Raw genomic sequence first — 13,205 nt, 5'->3', positions numbered from 1 at the left:
GTGAGAGGCCTGCGTACCGCAAAAAAATAAATAAATAATAAAATAAAAAACAACACAAGTCGTAAGGCTAGAACGGGGAAGGTCTGACTCATGGGTCAGCTGCTCCACTTTCGGCCTCATCGGCATCATCGCCTTCACAGGTGTAGGCAGTCCAACAGCTACGCAGCACTGGCTCCTTGTCACTTGGACCGCAAAAGGCAGAGGTCTCAGCCCGAGGATCAGACCCACAGTAAGACTTACTTTAACAAAAGGCTGTATGTCGACAGAGAAAGCCCTGTGTGGGTGCTGTTCTTTTTTCCAGCACTTGTTCACAAAAGAAGCTGGGCGAAGTCCTCACCGTGGGGGCAGCTGTTGGCTGATGTTGTTTGCCCTCCCAGAGCATTTTCAGATACCTGTTGAGTATCTTTCTGCCCAAAGACTGAGATGCTGGCGGGTTTCTGTGTTCTAGGAACATAAGTCAGGGCTGCGGCCACTGTATGAGGGAACTGAGCCAGAGGCTTGGGGTCTAGGCGCCCAGTTGCCCTGGTAACTCCCTGTTTACACTGTAAACCAGACAGAACTTCAAAGCTGCATTTATAAAAGCATGCTAATAGCAACAGACCAAAATAAATGAAAATTTACAGGCAGGCACGTTTTGGAATTCTTAATAAGCTCTTTTTATCCGTCTTTAATTATCGTTTAAAGGATGCTTGCCAGCCTCACTCCTTAGCCTGCTGGCAAATGAAACGTTAGTTTTTGTATGCTTTTTTTTTTTTTTTTTTTTGGTGGGGGGCGGGGGCAGGCTGCACAGCGCGGCATGCGGAACTTCCCCGACCAGGAATAGAACTCGCATCCTCTGCAATGGAAGCGCGGAGTCTTACGCACTGGACCGCCACGGAGGTCCAGTATTTTTAGGCTTCGTTTAAATATTCTATCTGCAGTCCATTCCACACCGTTAGTCCAAATTTTCATGTGACAGTTGGAATGAAGGCCTACGGCTCCCTCAAACAAAACATCCTGCCCCAAAGCAGTGCAGTTTATAAAAACTGCTCGCCACCCCTTGCTGCTAAAGATATTCATCTTTGTGCATCTTTGGTCAGTAACACGCATATATGCACACACAGTTTCCAAACCAGAAAAAGCGTTCAACGTGAAGTCCTACAAGATATGACGATAGTTTGTCATCACTTGACGAAAAGCACTAATAATTTGAACGAGGCCAAGCGCGCGCGAACACACACACACGCTGTGCTTATCAACAGCTCTTTAAATGTAAAGACTAATTACCCTCGACGAGAAATAAGGTACGTATAAACTTCCTAGCTGACTCTGCTCTACTTAACAGAAGTTCTGTCAACAGCCCCGGGGTGGCGGCGACGCAGAACACTTGGGGGCTCCGGGGCCTCCCGACTCTCCTCCACCCGCCCGTCCCCCCACGCCGCGTACGCTGCTCCGCGCCAGGCCCGTGCCGGCTCGGGGACCCTGCTCCCGGGTAGCTCAGCCGAGGCCGCCAGTGCGGCAACGCAGGTGAGCGCCCACGTGTGTCCCTGAGGTGCGCGGCTCGGGTCTGTCGCCCCTCGCGGTCACTCCCGGCCCAACCTCTCCGGGAACCACGCTCACCCGGCTCGGCGCGGCATCCCTGCGCTCACCGCCGCGCTCAGGGACGCGCTGGCAGCTGCCGCCGGAGAAGGCGCGGCAGAGAAGAAGGAGGAACCTCCTCGGGGGTCGCAAGGCCGCCATGGCTGCCGTCCGGCGGCTACCGCACGCACGGCGGAGTCGCGACGGTGCGAGGGGCTGCCTTACGGCACGGTCGCAAAGTCCGCGGGAGGGGACGACTCGGCCGACCATGAGCTTGCCCGGCATGTGACAGGCTGCGTAGGCGGCCGAACGGCGCGAGCGCGCCTGGGTGGCAGCTTCTCGGGCGCGGGCATTCCAGGGGATTGCGCTAGGCGGCTAGCGGCGGGCTCAGCAAGGGTCGAGGTGCAGCGCGGACGCCGGAGGACGTTTTCCCAGGGCGGGGGGTGTTCGGCCCGGGGGCGGGGCTGCCGGGCCGGGCGACTGCAGGACTGAGGGGCTTTGGCGGCGAAGCTTGCGATGGCGCGGGCTGCGCAGGTGAGCGAGGGCGGAGGCCTCCGCGGGGGAGGGGGGGGGCGGTGCGCGCGGCCTCCCTCGGCGCGGGCTGCCAGCGGACGACCCCTGTCCTGTCAGACGCCGCCGGGCCTGGTTTCGGAGCCGGGCTCCCCGCAGCCGGCCGGGCCCGAGTTCCCTCCCTTCTTGCCTGCTCCCCTGGCCAGGCCGAGCGCGGCCGTCCCCTCCCCCCACGGGCCATTGTGAGGTCAGGCCGGCCGGCGCGTCGTGGGGCCGGGGCGAGACGCCCGGAGCGGCCGCTGCGGCCGGTAGCTGCCGCTGCCACCGCCGGCCCCTTCCCTGGCTGCCCCGTTCAGACCTAGCCGGGACGGGGAGAGAGATGCAGCTTGGGGCGCAGCTCCGGTGCCGCACCCCGTAAAGGGTCGATCTTCCATCTGGCCACTTCACCCACAGGAAGCCAAGACCAAACCAGCTGAGACCGCTGCTGGGTAAAGTGCTGGGAGGGCCGGGCGAGAGGGGAGGAAACAGCAGAGGCAGCCTGCTCTTCTGGGCTTCCAGAGGCGTGTTCTGGGCTCGGCCACCCACAGGGGATTAGTTTCGGTTGAGCATCCATCCCCCTCCCGTGAAAGAGCGTAAAAAAAAAAAAAATGCGTTAAGCCCTTCTGGACCCTTAAAGGGAGGCTGGTGAATGAATTAGTCATAGTTGTCTCATTCTCGTGGGGTGTGGTTTGGAGGAGGAGAGGAGCATGATAGGGCCCAGGGGTACTAGGCCTCCGAAGCCCAAGGTGGTGCCTTTAACGTAACCCCAGTCGCCTTCCCTGTGGAATTTTATCCCTGTGCAGGGAGGATTTGTGAGGTGTGAAAAGGGTGGGGCGAGAAACAGGCTATCTTTACACAAGTACTTAAAGGGTGGAGAGGAAGTAGAAGCGGGGACTTTTGGGAGTGTCTGCGAACCCCTGGTGTTTGTTTCAGTGGCTCAGCTCCTTTTGTTTAGTTTCTTTTCCTGAAACTAGGCATAGCACTTTGGCCTGATGGGGTTGCTTCAGTGAGCCCATGTCGTCTGGAAGGTTAGGAGAGCTGCTGTTTCACATCCCGCAGAGGTGCCCTGCTCTTGCCAAAAACCAGCTTCCAGTATTAGGACCTAAGGTACTTGTGCTTTTTCCAAGCTGATGGTTCAGCCTCGTGGCATACTTATGAAGGCATATGCCGTTTTCTTTGATGACTGAGGAAACTGAATTTCCCAGGTCCGGAGCTCTGGCTCATATTCCCCACGGCAGTAACCCCGGTCTCAATCACTGTCATGTTTAGGTTGTTTTCAGGAGAGGGAGTTGATTAGTCACTCTAATTTCTGTACTTGAGCGTGACTGTTCTTGGGATCGCAATAACAAGCCGTATTTCTTAAGCATATCTTTGTAGAATGAATTAATATATGATTACCATTCTGCAGGCTTTGTGGTGTAATAAGTTATCATGTTTGTCATCTTTTAGTGCTTGTGAAACTGAACACAACAAAAGTATGGAGATGGGAAACCAACATCCTTCTATTACTAGGCTTCAGGAAATCCAAAAGGAGGTAAAAAGCATAGAACAGCAAGTAATTGGTTTCAGCGGTCTGTCAGACGACAAGAATTACAAGAAACTGGAGAGGATTCTAACAAGACAACTATTTGAAATAGACTCGGTAGATACTGAAGGAAAAGGAGATATTCAGCAAGCTAGGAAGAGGGCAGCACAAGAGACAGAGCGTCTTCTCAAAGAGTTGGAGCAGAATGCAAACCACCCACACAGGATCGAAATAGAGAACATTTTTAAAGAAGCCCAGTCCCTAGTGAAAGAGAAGATTGTGCCATTTTATAGTGGAGGCAACTGTGTAACTGATGAGTTTGAAGAAGGCATCCAGGATGTCATTTTGAGGCTGACACACGTTAAAACTGGAGGCAAGATCTCCTTGCGGAAAGCACGGTATCACACTTTAAGCAAAATCTGTGCAGTGCAAGAGATTATCGAGGACTGCGTGAAAAAGCAGCCTTCCCTGCCGCTTTCTGAGGACGCGCATCCCTCAGTTGCCAAAATTAACTCTGTGATGTGTGAAGTGAACAAGGCCAGAGGCACTCTGATTGCCCTTCTTACGGGAGTGAACAGTGATGAGACTTGCAGGCACTTATCTTGTGTGCTGTCGGGGCTGATGGCCGATCTGGATGCTTTAGACGTGTGCGGCCGCACAGAAATCAGAAATTACCGGAAGGAGGTCGTGGAAGATATCAACCAGTTATTGAAGTACTTGGATTTAGAAGAGGAAGCAGATAGCACTGGTGCGTTTGACCTGGGGCAGAATCATTCCATTTTAAAAATAGAACAGGTCCTCAAGAGAATGAGAGAAATAAAAAACGAACTTCTTCAAGCACAGAATCCTTCAGAATGGTACCTGAGCTCCAAAACAGAGCTGCAGGGTTTGATTGGACAGTTGGATGAGGTAAGTCTTGAAAAAAACCCCTGCATCCGGGAAGCCAGGAGAAGAGCGGTGATCGAAGTTCAGACCCTCATCACTTACATCGACTTGAAGGAAGCCCTCGAGAAGAGAAAGCTGTTTGTTTGTGAGGAGCACCCCTCACACAAAGCGGTCTGGAACGTCCTGGGAAACTTGTCAGACATCCAAGGGGAAGTTCTCTCATTTGATGGCAGTCGAAATGATAAGAACTACATCCGGCTGGAAGAGCTGCTCACCAAGCAGCTGCTTGCCCTGGATGCCGTTGACCCACAGGGAGAGGAGAAGTGTAAGGCTGCCCGGAAGCAGGCAGTGAAGCTTGCACAGAATATTCTCAGCTATCTCGACTTGAAATCCGATGAATGGGAGTACTAAAACGCCAGAGAGCCCACGGTTGATCATTCTTATTTTGCACTTTATATATATGTCTGTGTATTTATAGAGAGCTTTTAGTTTGTTGAGCCTGGATGTGATTTATACATGCATATGTCAATCTCAGTATTTATGATTTAAGCAAATTCGGTATCTCTGCTGCTTTTGATGTTGAAAAACAAATATTACGACATACTAACTTTTCCATTTGGATCACTATGTTGTGGTGTGGTTTTCTGTTGTTTTTTTTTAAATCAGAAAATGGAATAGGGACAGCTTTTAGAACAGTTTTAATAGGTTGTTCAAGCATTAACATGCAGATGTTTCAGAATCTAGAATAGACATAACCTTACATAATAAATACCAGGACAGTTATGAGGAAGGGGGAAATTTTTGGTTAAGTGGAAGTAAGGTCCAAGCACAGACACAGTACAATGAAATGTTTTATTATGCTAAATAAAGCAGAAGGATTTTTTTCATTTATAAAACCCAGTTGGTTCCACCCAATTTAATAGGGTGGGAGTCTTCTTGTTTTTTTGGATGGTGGGTTTTTTCATAAACATTTTTTGTTTGAAATACAGTGTATTTTCTCCTGTACTCTGCATTTAGAGGGGGAGTCTTATTTTTGTGTATGACATAATAAAATTATGAAAACGAATAGCAAAAACACCTTTGAGACTGCATTGAAGAAGGGATAAAACACCAGCTGATACCTTCAAGTTGTTTTTGTTTGTAAAATCTAAACTTAGAATTTCCCTTAGAAATTACTAAGGATGGGAACATTTAAATGAAGTTAATGGACCTTGAAAAAAAAAAAGGAAACACCCACACCCATGGTAAGATAATGAAAAGAAGTGGAAATTACCCATCATCAGGTTATGCTAAAATAAGCAAAAATGTCTGCATGTAGCACGTAATGGGCTTCTTCTGTCGTTCAAGGCGGCATAAGGGATAAACTTGTTAAACGTTCCCGATGCTGTTTTACAGTGTATGGGAGCAGAAACTGTCAGCAGCCCTGCAGGACCAGCTCTTTGAGGCTGGTTCAGAGGAAGCGAGCATCAGCTCCCTGCGCCTGCAGACACTGCACTCCGGGCACCTGCTGCATTCCTTAGCTCATGTTATTGGCACATGGATGCTTCCCTAGTGCCTGAAAGGGCCAGTAAGGTCTGTCAGTGCAAGAAATTTTTTTCTTCTGCTAAAGGGTATACATATTTCTGTACGTACTTTTTGAGGATGCAAGATTACCAGTTGCCTGTTAATGTGAACAAAAGAATTTCCCAGAGTTCTGAAGTGCCTTGATAACTTGCTGCCCCAGTATTCTAACTAACAGACCACTCTGTAGTCAGCTCTCACAAAATAATCATATTAGAGTACATCTTTTGAGCTCTATAGTAATTTGTTCTTTTCTTTCAGAGATATTAATTTGATAACTTTGGAGACAGCTAAAAATAAGATGGATAAAGGAATAGCCCTAAATACCTAAAAGATTATAAACGTGTAGCCCTAAAAATTTTTCATTTTGTCTCAGTACTGCCCAATGATTAAAAGCCCTTGATATGTCTTTCCTACTAGAAATGTTATAGATTCATCGGACAGTGGGGTCAAAGGGCAATCAGAGGTCTTTGGGCCGTGAGCCTTCCCCCTGCACGTCCAGCGGGCTTTCAGTGCAGCTTATTGGTAGCTCATGCCAACCAAAGTCGTTCCAGGATTGCTATTCTGTGTCATAACTTTAGGGTGCTCTTAAAATCTTGAGGAGTTTTTAAGTTCGACCACTGTTGGCGTTATATCACTGGGCAATCAAGGCTGGGCTCTAACGCACTTCAGACGTACACACATCCTGCACCAGGCCCCACTGCTTCACGTTAATTTCAGATTTGAAAGTTAAATGTTAGCCTGTCCTTTCAGAGTATCCATTGTTGTTTGAAAGCAGTTCTTCCTCTAGCATTCATTTCCAGCAGTGTTTTCCGTGACTCGCAGAGATGGCTCAAACTGTTCCATCTTTGTGCATCGGGGCTGAGCATAGGACAGTGAGCCCACCCACGGTCACGTTGGATCTCTCACGGGGATTATTTTGGTCATTGAAATAATCAAATCAGCCTTCAGTGCCGAGGAGTGACGCTCCCTGTCTTCAGTCTGTTCTAGTTCCTTGTACCTGATGATTCGGTTCCCAGGATGAGCCCTAGCGATCCTGGCTTTAGCTGCTACTGTCCCTCGCTGGGAGGCATGCATTTTGGGTTCGTCACTTTGTATTGTATTTTTATGATCTCACTTGAAGAGAATCTGTACTGGAAGTAAAACCTACCCCCTAAAAATGTTTGGCCTTGGGTCTGCATTAAACTGTATCATCCATGTTCATGAAAAATTGGCTGGGAATGTTTGCTTTCTTTACCTTCCATTCAGTCAGCGTTGCTTTCAGGTCATTCTTTATCCGAACAGGTTAATCAGCCTACTGTGAGGTAGTTAAGAAAATAAATATAATGACCATGTCCACTAAGTACAATTTAATGCTTTATTTTGCTAAACTGCCTGGGTATAATATATTTGACATAATTTAGTATATTTGAAAAGTTGAACCAGTTTTTCTCATCTGTTTTACTTTGGAGGGTCTAAGCTTATCCTGTTCACACAGGTTTTTTTAAGCAAAGCTTTTTAGCTTTTAACTCGTGCAGTGTTTTTCTCAAGAATAATTGGAGGACAATTTGCCACACTGATTTTGATGTATAATTCAGGTGTGTCATTCCAGCGTGTTGGTTCTCATCCCTGCCCCATGAACTGTGTGACTACTGTAATACCGTGTCTTAAATAATTCAGCATTATTTTGAGGTAGACATACTAGTATACCCTTAATTATTGATGAAATAAAAAAATCTCTTAGCTTCTCTTTGCGGTGGAGAAAGGACGTGAGTCTGAGGCGTGAGTCCTGTCGTCATGTTTTCACCTTTGGGTACTGTCTGACTTGGGTGCCCCTGAGCAGGCCAGGCCCAGGGGAGGGCTCCTTGGCTCCAGTCAGGGGCAGCGATGTGAGGGGGCCGCAGCGCAGAGCACAGACGGGGATCCAGTGGCGGGTGAAGGGGTAACTGTGCCGCCATAAACAACCCAGGAAGTGGGGGGGCCAGGGAACCTGGAGCAGATGTGGCCTCACGTGCTGCTTCCCTGGGGAGGGTGCCCGCGGGCCAAGCACACAGGAGCTGCCCTTACTCGCAGGAGGGGAAACTCGAGGCGTTCTGGAAAGGTCCTCTCCCCGGAGGAAAGGTTTGAGGTAAGGTGTTGTGCTATTGAAGCTCGTCTTAACGGAGATGTTTTTCTGGCCACTTGAGAGTCTCGTGCTCTGCCACCTGAGCTAGTCGGGCGGTGTGTATCTCTGACCATCTAGTCCTTCCAGCATTCCCAAAATGCTCTGCTCTGCCTCGGGCTCCCTCACCCACCTCGCAGCTCACCCTCGTTTTGGCAGTTGTCTGTCACAAACCCATTACCTGGTGGCAGCGACTGGTTTTGCCTTTTCCCCGCCTCCTCCTACAGGCCCTCTTCTGTCTTCTCTGCCTGCGTGTTCCGGTGATCCAAGTGGAGAAGCAGCGCGGCCAGCCCCGCCGTGCAGGTGTGTGATGCGTAATAGGCCAGCCGCCAGGAGAAACAAATCGTACAGGTTAAAAAGACAGGAAATTTGACATTTTTAATTCTCTGCCACCCACCAAGATGCGCTCTGCCCCGTTAGGCTTGGGTTATTTACGCACGTTAGAAACTTCTCAAGGACTTCCCTGGTGGCGCAGTGGTTAAGAATCCGCCTGCCAATGCAGGGGACACGGGTTTGAGCCCTGGTCCGCGAAGATCCCACATGCCATGGAGCAGCTAAGCCCGTGCGCCACAACTACTGAAGCCCACGCACCTAGAGCCCGTGCTCTACAACAAGAGAAGCCACTGCAATGAGAAGCCCACGCACCACGAGGAAGAGTAGCCCCGCTCACTGTAACTAGAGAAAGCCTGCGCACAGCAACAAAGACCTGATGCGGCCAAGAATAAATAATTTTTTTAAAAAAACTGTTCTCAAGCTCTTGCTGTGCGCTCAGGTTGGGAAATGTCCATCCTATTGTGTCTCAACCAGCGTGGAGGTGGTAAAGGACACGCTTGTCCCGCATCCGTCTCGGGCATAAACTCCAGGATGTCAGGAGAGCAGGGCAGGTCCTCCGTGAGCGCTGGAGAGAGACCGTGAGTGCCATAGGCCGGGGAGGCTGAGGGACAGGGCTCAGGGACCCCCCGAGGCTGGTCAGGAGCAAGACAGGAGAAACCCCAGCGCAGGGCAGCGATGTCGCACAGGGGCTGAGCAGCACAGCACTGGCAAACTTGGTTCTTACTTCCAGGGCGCAGAAGCGCTAACTGGAGGGCGAGCGAGGCCCGCCTCAGGGCCCGGATGCAGGTCAGCGGGTGCCCGGCTGTCAGAGTGTGTCTGACGCGGGGCGGGGGGGGGGGGGGGGGGGGGGGGGTCCTACGTTGATTCCGCTATCATTTAAACATTTTTCAAGCCATCGTTGAGTGAACGTTCCTGCGTGCCAGGCCCTGGGCGAAACGTCTCATGAGCATGTTAAACTCTGCGAACCATTCCACGGCAGGTTTTGGTAAGTGTATTTCACAGATTTGGGCTCTACAGCAATCACTTGCCCAAGGCACTGCCCGAGGCCGCATGGCGAACCGGGAGGACAGGACAGCCCAGTAGGGTACATGCAAGCACAGGGTTTACCTGGAGGGTCCCACCCGAGGGGCTCTGATTTCATCAGCATGGGTGCAGGCTGGACGGTGGGAAGGCGTCCAGAGCACTCAGGGTCGGAGAACTCGGCCAGTTAAAGCGTAGTTGGCATTTCCCCCGCTTAGGATTCACAGACCTTCGGAGCTCCAGGCACCCGTGACTCCCAGCTGGAGAAACACCGGAGAAACACCAAACCGGTCACAGCAAGTGGCTGACGTCGTCTGTATACTAACCCTTTGAACTCCTGAACCACTTCCCTGCAGCCTCCACCTGGTCCTCACACCCACGTGATTGTCCCGCCGCATCCTCCGGAAGACGCAGGATGTGGAGTTGGGTGGAGGGGCGAGCCACCATTGGTGGGTTCTGTCACCTCAGCCCCACCCCTGAGACAGCGGGCGTGGCCTGGTACTGGCCCCCTCCCCTGCCGCATCCCTCGGGGCCCACGGGCTGGTCACTCCCACGCCAGGCTTTGGTGCCTTCCGAGGCAGAACCTTCTCCTCATCCTTGAAGCCTCAGGCCCAGGCAGCAGTAGGCGCTCGGATACCCTCTGGCTGAACTTCTCTTTAGAAACAGTGTCCTTGTCTCCTGGCACATAATACATATTCCCCAAAAAACTTGCTGCATAAGTAAATGGAAAACCTCAGACCTTCACATGGCTTCACAAAGTGTTTAGAATCAGGGAGATTCCCTGGCGGCCAAGTGGCTAGGACTTGGCACCTTCACTGCTGACGACACGGGTTCAGTCCCCGGTCGGGGAACTAAGATCCATGTGGCGCGGCCAAATAGTTAATTAAATAAAATCAGCGGCCCTTTTGCTCATCTGGATCCAAAGAAGCTTGGTCTACTGCACCTGCAGCCGAAACCCTGCTATCCCCATCAGGAGGTCACCTCACGCCCACCTCGCCCGCTGGGTGGGATCGGCAGCGGCCGTGCCCAAGACCCGCGTGGCAGGAAAGCCAGCCAGGCTGGCACGTCGCCACCCTCACCTCTGACTGCACTCGGCCGAGCACCCGGCTGGGTGAGAAGCCCAAGGGACACGTCAGCCCCCACATAAGGGGACCTCAGGGGCACGCACTACGGCCTCCTCCCTTGGTCACCTCGTCTTGCCGGCCAGGCTGGCGGACGAGTCCAGGGGAGCGGGTGCGCATGTGCCCTGAGCTCCTGTGCAGGGGTCTCTGAGGATGCTCTAGGGGCACACCCTTTACACGGAGACCCCCGGGGTGGGAGGGCCTCCCAGGTGAGGAGGCATCGGACATAGAGGCCCAGAGTCTGGTGCCAGGCGTACCTGAGGGCCTGGGAGAACCTCGGCAGGGAGCAGGGGTCAGAGCACGGGTGCTGGGGGGCCCTGGTGAGCCAGGGGAGGATTTGGGTCTTTGGACACGAGGAGTTTTGTTGAAGGCTCACCCCGGTGGCAGATGTAGGGACTGAACTGGGAGCAATGGGGCCAGGGCAGCAGGGCCCGGAGGGAGGGTGGGGCAAGAGAAGCTGGCAGAGGGAGGGACCCAGGGGGAGGGTTTACAAGGACGGTGAGGGTGGCACCAGGGGATGGGGGCTCCCAGGGGTCTGGCCTAACAGCAGGAGGGTCTACTCAAGGGGACAGGGTCACATAAGCAGTGCAAGAACCCCCTGGGTCTAGCTAAATAACAAAATGAGCTGGTTATTAAAGGTGCAAAGAGGGACCTCCCTGGCGGTCCAGTGGTTAGGACTCCACGCGCTCACTGCCAAGTGCCTGAGTTCAATCCCTGGTCGGGGAACTAAGATCCCACAAGCTGCACGGTGCGGCAAAAAAAAAAAAAAAAAAAAAAAAAGAAAGAAGGATGCAGAGAATTTAACAGGCCGGCACAGAAGCCAGCCATGTCCCATGGGCCTGGCTCCTGAGCCTGAGGTCTCGGCGGCACCGTCCACAGCCTCATCATGCTGCCCTCCCCCACAGGCCAGCTTAGGCAGGCCCAGGCCACTCTCAGGGTCCCATATGCCTTATTTTCTCTGGGAGGCCCAGGTTCCATCTTTTCAGAAAAAGGCATCTTTTGGCACTCATCCCCGACCCAGCCACTCAAAAGAAAGGCAGGTGTCCCAGGGCCAACTTGGACCAACAGGGTTATCCGGGTGGCCCAGGAGGTAGGGGCCATGCGAGGGCCGATGGAAGAATGTGAGGGCAGACCAACAGCTGTGCAAAGGCCCTGAGGTGCAGCAGCTCCTGTGGTTGTAGCCGGGTGAGAGTCTGCAGGGCTGGATCCCACAGGGCCTTGCTGGCTATGGGGGGAGCCATGTGTGCCTGGCAAGGCAGGATTGCATCCTAGACCAGAGGCTCCCCAAAAACAAGAGAGCCAGGTTCAGGTGGCCTTCTGGGACTGGGTGCTTCTGGGGAGACCCTGCCAGGCCCAGCCCACAGCAGCTCCACCAAGCCAGGCCCCGTGACTTTTGCCATGGATGGCCGTCCAGGTGCTAGGCCTGTGCTTGGGCCAGCTTGAGAGAGCGCCCCTTGTGGTGGTGGTGGGGGGGTCCCTCCAGATGAGATCCCTAGGGGCCTGTGTGAGACCCACTGTGCGCGGGGCCTGCCCGGCTGGGTGGAAAAGGATGACCTAGTTAGACCCGCCGCACGGCCCGGCCCTCCGCATGGCCCGGCCCTCCGCATGGCCCGGCCCGCACTGTGGCGCACCTGCTCCCACGTTGGGCCCCTGACCTTGGAGGGCGGTCTTCCCCTCCGCGGCCCGCCCTCCGGTCTTGTTTTGCTGTGCGGCCGCCAGGCGGCGCCCGCGGCCCAGTTTCACGGAGCCCAGGACCCGCCCGGGTGGAGGGAGCAGCAGGCAGCGGGCAGGGGTGCCGGCCGCGCAGCTGCCCTCGGGATGCTGGACAGGTGGCCGCGGCGCCACTGGCTGCGGCTTCTGCCCCCGAGCTGTGCGTGGTGCTCGTGCTGGGTGCCATGACCCATCACACCGCGACCACGCGCTCTGATGGGTCCTTGTGGAGGCCTGTGGATCTCGCTTCTGACTCACCCCTCGGAGTTGGGGGTCCAGCAGGACCGTCTCAGGCCGGGTCGGCCCACCTGCCCACAGCTCATGTGGCATCGCACCATCAGGGTGGAGCTGGGTGGCCTGGCAGGCAAGGCAGCCCTGCAGTCCGCCCCCATCTCTACACAGGCTGGTCCCTCCCTCCTGGGCAGTTGAGCTCCACCTTCACGTCCAAGCCAAATGCCACATCCTGCCCCCTGCCCCGAGTGCTGACCCTCTGGGCCCCAAGGCGCTCTGGCCTGGGACAGATACCCACCCCCCGCTCCGCCGAACTGGCTGATCCTAGCCCCATCCTCTGTTCCCGGGCCCCACTGGGGCTCCTGTGTTTTGAGGTCTAGGGCAGGAGGGCCGAGGAAGTCAGTGGAAACCGAAGAGAAGGGAGGAACTGGAAATCAGTAGCAGGTGGGCGAGCCCAGGCGGGGAGTCTGGGCCCTCGGGGTCAGGAAACACTGCTGTGGGCAGTGGGAAGGGAGGGCTGGTCCTCGCCCTGCCTGGGCCTCCCCCGGTGCTCCCGGGGCTCAAGGAGCCCTGT

The 13,205-nt window shown here is 53.7% G+C and overlaps 2 protein-coding genes across 4 annotated transcripts in view; one reads left to right on the top strand and one right to left on the bottom strand.

Moving 5' to 3' along the window:
- Nucleotides 1–1,847, bottom strand: part of LOC116749844 (cytochrome c oxidase assembly factor 8) — a 36,210-nt gene extending 34,363 nt beyond the window's left edge. Inside the window, 1 exon segment of the mRNA XM_032624642.1 lies at nucleotides 1,600–1,847. Coding sequence (XP_032480533.1) covers nucleotides 1,600–1,842 — 243 coding nt within the window. The 5' untranslated portion in view covers nucleotides 1,843–1,847.
- Nucleotides 1,828–7,286, top strand: BAG5 (BAG cochaperone 5). Of its 3 annotated transcripts, XM_032624639.1 has the most exons (4): nucleotides 1,850–2,091; nucleotides 2,521–2,555; nucleotides 3,081–3,213; nucleotides 3,556–7,286. In XM_032624639.1, exon 4 carries the CDS (start codon nucleotides 3,584–3,586, stop codon nucleotides 4,925–4,927), a length of 1,344 nt encoding a protein of 447 aa, XP_032480530.1. In that variant the 5' UTR covers nucleotides 1,850–2,091; nucleotides 2,521–2,555; nucleotides 3,081–3,213; nucleotides 3,556–3,583; the 3' UTR covers nucleotides 4,928–7,286. The 3 variants fall into 3 exon arrangements, with proteins under 3 accessions (XP_032480528.1, XP_032480530.1, XP_032480529.1); XM_032624638.1 differs by lacking the exon at nucleotides 2,521–2,555 and having other exon boundaries at nucleotides 1,909–2,091; XM_032624637.1 differs by lacking the exons at nucleotides 2,521–2,555; nucleotides 3,081–3,213 and having other exon boundaries at nucleotides 1,828–2,091.
- Nucleotides 7,287–13,205: the final 5,919 nt, after the last annotated feature.

This window comes from Phocoena sinus, chromosome 2, assembly GCF_008692025.1.
Source record: "Phocoena sinus isolate mPhoSin1 chromosome 2, mPhoSin1.pri, whole genome shotgun sequence".
In the NCBI taxonomy this organism is placed as follows: domain Eukaryota; kingdom Metazoa; phylum Chordata; class Mammalia; order Artiodactyla; family Phocoenidae; genus Phocoena; species Phocoena sinus.
This window is presented reverse-complemented; position numbering and strand designations above follow the sequence as displayed.

What these genes read in the sequence shown, in the direction of transcription:
- BAG5 (XM_032624637.1), top strand. Translation starts at nt 3,584, where the DNA reads ATGGAGATGGGAAACCAACATCCTTCTATTACTAGGCTTCAGGAAATC.